The 5911-nt window shown below is 57.0% G+C and overlaps 2 protein-coding genes across 2 annotated transcripts in view; both read left to right on the plus strand.

Moving 5' to 3' along the window:
- The window catches only part of MMP28 (matrix metallopeptidase 28), a 15768-nt gene extending 13405 nt beyond the window's left edge, over positions 1 to 2363 (plus strand). Inside the window, exon 5 of the mRNA XM_029961264.1 lies at positions 618 to 2363. Coding sequence (XP_029817124.1) covers positions 618 to 1012 — 395 coding nt within the window. The 3' untranslated portion in view covers positions 1013 to 2363. The remainder of the gene's footprint in view (positions 1 to 617) is intronic.
- Positions 2364 to 4792: 2429 nt separating this feature from the next.
- GAS2L2 (growth arrest specific 2 like 2) overlaps positions 4793 to 5911 on the plus strand; it is an 8688-nt gene continuing 7569 nt past the window's right edge. Inside the window, exons 1-2 of the mRNA XM_029961265.1 lie at positions 4793 to 5150; positions 5801 to 5901. Coding sequence (XP_029817125.1) covers positions 4793 to 5150; positions 5801 to 5901 — 459 coding nt within the window. The remainder of the gene's footprint in view (positions 5151 to 5800; positions 5902 to 5911) is intronic.

The raw sequence follows: 5911 nt of genomic DNA on the forward strand, positions 1-5911 counted from the left end.
AGCTTTTAATGGAAACCAGTTGCTGGTTCTTCAGAAAAGGGGCTTTGTTGCTGCTGCTGGGTGGGAGCCAAAGCCCCTCTGCCTCCCCAGCCCTCGCCGCTCCCTCCATCCCTCTCCAGGGCTGGGTCAGGCTGCAGCTTGGGAGCAGAAAGGGGCTTTTGTCTGCCTGTGGTGTGGGGACAGGACACTGTGGGGACAGGGCACTGTGGGGACAGGGCACTGTGGGGACGGGGCACTGTGGGGATGGCCGAGCCATCGGTCCCCATCACAATTCCTGCTGCTGCAGTGTCATCCCAGCCCAGGTCAGGTCCAGGTCTGTCTGTCCCATTCACTGTGCAGGAACAGGGGGAGGTTTTCAAGGAAGCAGCATGGGGGGGGTCTTGCTCTGTCCCTGGCAGTCCCTTTCTGTGCCTTCAAACCCCTGAGCTGCTTTGCCTCAGTTCTCCCCAGCCTGTTCCTTGGGGCAGCCCCGCAGTGGTGCTGGTTGGGTCACCAGTGGGATGAACATCACGGACACAAGGCTGGCTGTGTGGCTGAGTCTTTCCACATCTCCTGGAGCTGGTCCTGCCATGGACCCTTTTGGGGTGGGCTCTGAGCCCCTCCCTGTCTCTCCCCAGGTGGTCGGTGCTGGCGCTACGCGGGCTCCACCCTGGAGGCAGGTTTTCCCCAAAAGTGCAGCGCCCGCGGGCTCCCTCGGCACCCGGACACCGCGCTCTTCTTCCAGCAGCTCCGGCGCCTGGTGCTGTTCAAGGGCCCCAAGTACTTCGTGGTGAGCGAGGAGACCCTCGCTGTGGAGCCCTACTACCCCCGCAGCCTGCGGGACTGGCAGGGGCTGCCCCCCGGCACGGCGGGGGCCCTCACCCACCGCGACGGCTTCGTCTACTTCTTCCGGGACGACCAGTTCTGGAAGTTTGACCGGGCAAAGCTGCAAGTGGTGGCCACTGGCAAATGGGCCACCCAGCTCCCCTGGATGGGCTGCTGGGACGCAAACAGCGGGCAGGTCCTCTTCTGAGCAGAACCTGCTGGGATGGAACGGGGCTCTGAACCCCACCTCGCTCACCGCTGCCTGGATCCCTCTTTCTTTGACTCCGGGTTCCTGTCTGAGGATGGTTTGGCAGGGAGACCGGCTGCCTGTGGATGGCTGGAGCCATGGGATGGTGGAGCAGTGTCCCAGCACAGCATGGATGCAGTGGGACAGGTCTGCCACAGCCAGGTGGGCTTGGAGGCTTTGGGAGACAGTATTTTTTTTAAAAGACCACAAAAAATACATAAACCATGGAGACTGCAATCACACCCATTTCTGTTAACATTCAGGATATCGTTACACCTTTTTTTCCAAAGCAGGACTGGGGTTTGTTGCTACTTTTTGATATCTTTGTTGATGTTTGTTGATATCTGTTGTTTTCCCACGACCAGAGAGAGAAGTGCCTCGCCACTGCTTGGCTTGGGGTTTGGATGCTTTTAAATATGAGACTGAGAATGTTTCCTGCTTAAAAAAAAAGGAAAAGAGACATTTGGACAAAACTCTGGATCCGTGTTAAGCTTTGCCCTTGCTGTGTGCTCAGAGCCCCAGGGATGGGGGGTCAGGGATGCTTTGCTGGGCTGTGCTCACATCCCAGAGCTCTGGTGAGGCACCAGCTGGAGACACCAACACGGTGGGATTTGGGGGGAGAAACCAGAGGGGTTTGGTGCAGGAGCCTCTTTGGGGTGGAGAGAGAGGGGAGGCACAGCTGAGATATGACCATGTGACTGCGCAGCTCACGGGCAGCTCTGCTTTGTCTCTGCAAGAGGCAGGATTGGTGTGTTTTTGAGTCCCTGTGCCACAGTTGGATGAACACAGGGTTGACAAATTACTGGGGGAGGAGGGGAAGAGGAGAGGGTGAGCAGGACAGACATGTCTGTGCATGCAGGCTCACAAGGACAGCACGGCTGCATATTCCTCATTCCTTTCCCGAAGCAGGCTCCCCACCTGGAAACGCTGCTGGCTCCTGTCATGTCCACAAAGGGCCATCGTGTCCCATGGCAGGTGGGCAAGCTCAGCTTCCCAGGGCTGGAATTCCACGGCAGCAAATGCCATCGGTGCTGAGCAAGACGGGGCTCAACTTTATTAAAATGTCCTTTGATTGGAGAGATTGGGGGATTTTCACCGTGCCGGGGTCGTACACAGGTGGGCAGCTGTGTCACTGATGGTTCTCCCAGGACTCAGACCCCAGCACTGCTTTGGGCTGGTCCTGCTGTGCCAGTGCTGTGTCAGGGTGCTGTGTCAGGGTGCTGTGCTGTGGTGCCATGCCAGGGTGCTTTCCCCATGCCAGCAGCTCTGAGGACTCTTTTCTTCAGCACAACATCCTCCATTTGCCCTCGCTCACCCTAAACCTTCCCTAGAGAGGGCAGGAGCCAGGCTTGCCCCAGGCAAGGTGCCAAGGCTGGTACTTCCCAAGGGTTTTCGGTGCAGCCAGCTGCCAGCTGGGACGTGGGTTTGGCAGGATGGAGAGCCACCACTCCTCCTGTTCTTCTTAAAACTTGTGAGTGAGCCCCTCGTGCACAGACACGAACATGGTCACTTCATCTGCTTAAAATCTCAGGGGACTTTCAGCGTTGCCAAAGAAACGGGGCCGCAGCATTTTCATTTGGAATTGAATGATAATAAGGCTTGCAGGGAGTCCCAAGGGCTTGGAAACCTCTTGGCAAATAAAAAGAACCTCTGGATACGTGGCATTGGGATTTCTGCTTGTTTTCATGTCCCAGTTTGCTTTTGGTTTGTTGTTTTTTTTTTTTAAGCCAATCTCTGGTTTCCTGACAGGGCTGTGTTTAAGATGCCTGTGGGTGTTTGGGGTTGGAGTGGGTATTGCTGAATTTGGCCTCAGCTTTTGTGCTTGCTGGATCAAAGGGAGGAAATGGATCCCACTGTAAACTCACTGATGGTGATGAAAACAGGGAAACTCTATTCCCTACTTCCTCCCAAATTACTGAGGATTTTTCCACACCTTGGGATGTGTTAATAGGTTTTTTCCCCAGGCTGAATTCATGCTGATGGGGGCCCTCCAGCCTATTGAAGTGTGTGAAGGTGGATCCTTGCTTCCCAAGGGACAGGGAACACCCCAACCAGCTCCCTGGGCTGCCACTGGCTGTGGGATCTGCAGTGTGATGGGAGGATTAATGGGGCATTGATGAGGTGATGGGAGATTAAAGGAGGGATTGATGGGGGGATGGAGGATTCGTGGGGAAAGCTGGCACTGGACAAGGTATTTCTGTCAAGGCATTTGCTCTGGGTGTCAAGCAGGGTAGGAGAGCAGTGTCACTCCTGCTCCATGTGCAGGAGGATTTCTGGGCCAGGCTGTACCCCAGGGATACTCTACACCTGCAGCTTTGCCAAGAAGCAGCAGTTCATTATCCCCTTTCCTGTTCCCTTAGGAGAAAGCAGGCATCCCATCTGCTGTGTGACTGGAAGGTGAGGATGGGACAACCTCAAAACCTCTCCCCTTTTTGGGTTTTCCTTTTCCTCCCTGGCTTGCTGCTCTGTGTTTCCTGTGGCTGTGTCCCATCGGGAGCCTTGGGGTCCTGTGATGCTGCCAGGGCTGGGGCTGAGCACAGCATTTCTGCCAGGGATGGGGTGACTGTGCTGTGTCAGCTGCACCCCACTGGTGTGGGGGGGAACTGGGGGAGGTGAACTCACACCCTGAGCTGTGCAGTCAACCCCACTGGGTGCCCTGGCTGGAAATCCAGCTTCACAAGGGTCCTTTTCTCCTGCTGAGCTCCCTGGCTGGGCATGCCAGACACAGACTCCTCCAGCCTGCCACACATTCCCAGGCAGAATAGCTGGGATTCTTGCATTTCCTCCCCCAAAATGACACTGGCTGGACAGTGAGCTGCAGTGAGCATCAGCAGCTGGCTCCAGGGAGAGGACAGGTCTCTCAACACAGCAAAAAGCCCCCTAAAGCCCACGACAGAGCCCCCTGAGCACATGAGAGGCTCTGTTTCGGTCCTGAGACGTGAGCACTTCCCTGGTAGATTTGCTTTTAGCAGATGTACCTGGGTGTTGTTGCAGCTCTGCAAGCCCTGGGTTAGGGAGGGAGTATCCCACATTCCCAGAGGTGCCCACTCGTGTGTAGTTATTTCTTTAAAGCCCCAACTCCTGGAGTCACACTGTCCCTGGAGGAGCTTGGCTTTTACCAAAGACCTCGCTGTTGTGAGCAATTTGGGAAGAAGTTTGCAAGGAAACACAGGGCAGAGAAAGCCCAAAGGTGGGTGTGGGAATAAACCCTCCTCACCTTGAGGTTGCCCTGAAGATGCATCTTGTAGGGCCACCAGGTCACCCCACCTGCAGGGGAGGTGGGTGGAGGGGTGTTGGGAAGGGGGGAAAATCCCTCTCATGTGCTTGTGAGCAACTTGGGAAGCTGATGAGCTGCTAATTCCTTCCTGTCCTGGAGCCAGGGCCCTCGGGGGGAAAAATCCACCCCTGGCATGGCTGGGGAGGAGCAGGTGCTGAAGGGTTAACAGGGAGTGTTTGCAGCCAGTCCCTTGTCACCAAGGAGAAGGGATCAGCACTTGGGAAGGAAACAAAACACCCACTGCCCAGGAGGGTGATTTCCTTCAGCCCTCAGACCCCAGAAGGGCTCTGGACACCAGGAGGACGGCGGCGTCACCATCCCGGCCGGCAGGGAGCAAGTGGCACCGGGTGAGTGTGGCTGCTGGGGAGGTGGGCTGGGGACATGGCCGGGGCAGCTCCCCATGTCCCCATCACCCATATCCCCATCATCCCTCTCCCTCAACCTCCTCCCAGTCCCATGGCAGAATGTGGGGGACTCCGGGCCCGGCGGTGCGGAGCATCCGTCCCTACCCGACCAGCCAGCAGTACCTGTACGCCATGAAGGAGGACCTGGCGGAGTGGCTGAAGGAGCTGTATGACCTGGACATCGAGGTGGGCACCTTTGTGGAGGTGCTGGAAACGGGGGCTGTGCTCTGCTCCCACGCCAACAACGTCACCCAGGTGGCCGGGGAGTTCGCCCGCACCTACCCCGAGGTGGCCCGTCACCTCCACCTGCCCACTGCCTGTGTCACCTGCAACCTCACAGCGCAGCCAGGCACCTTCCAGGCCAGGGACAACGTCTCCAATTTCATCCAGTGGTGCAGGAAGGAGATGGATATCAAAGGTAAGATGCCAAGTTCCTGTTGTCCATGTGTCTGTGTACAACCCCCTCCAGATGCTCCTGACATCACCTCGGGTGTTTTCCTGTGTGTCCCCCAAAATCAGTGCCACCCCAGCACGGGGCAGCACCCTGTGCATGCATCCCTGAGCTGGCATTCCTTGCACAAGCTCCTCCAGGCTTGGCAGCAGCTTTGCAAGCTGCTGGCACACACCCAGTGTGTTTGCTTGGGTGCAAGTATGTGCTGGAGGGGTGGAAAAGGAAAGGGTGTATGGCCCAGTGTGTCCCTGCCAGGCATGGCATGATCCCAGCTGTAAGGAGAGCAGGAGAAATCCTGGCTCAGCAAAGGGTCTGTCAGCCTGTCCTACCACCAGTGGATGCCCAGGAAGGGGAATGGCACAGAGTGACACACTCTCAAGGCACCCAGACTTGAGTTTTGTGGCTTTGCAATGCCATGAAACAGCTGTAGATGCCCAAGAAGATCTTAAATCCTTTAATTTATCCCAGCTCTTGTTGAACCCAACCATATTCCCAGCGGGATGGCTCCAGTGAGTAGCACCCCTTTGGGCGGGTTTTGACTCCATCTGTACCCCCGTCCCCTTTGTCCCCATCCCCACGTGCCAGCCCTGGCTCAGCCCAGCCCTGCCCTGCCCCAGATGTGCTGATGTTTGAGACGGAGGACCTGGTGCTGAGGAAGAACGAGAAGAACTTCGTGCTGTGCCTGCTGGAGCTGGCACGTCGCGCCTCCCGCTTTGGCGTGCGCGCCC

Source organism: Manacus vitellinus, unplaced genomic scaffold (assembly GCF_001715985.3).
Source record: "Manacus vitellinus isolate BGI_N305 unplaced genomic scaffold, ASM171598v3 scaffold_32_pilon, whole genome shotgun sequence".
Lineage (NCBI taxonomy): Eukaryota > Metazoa > Chordata > Aves > Passeriformes > Pipridae > Manacus > Manacus vitellinus.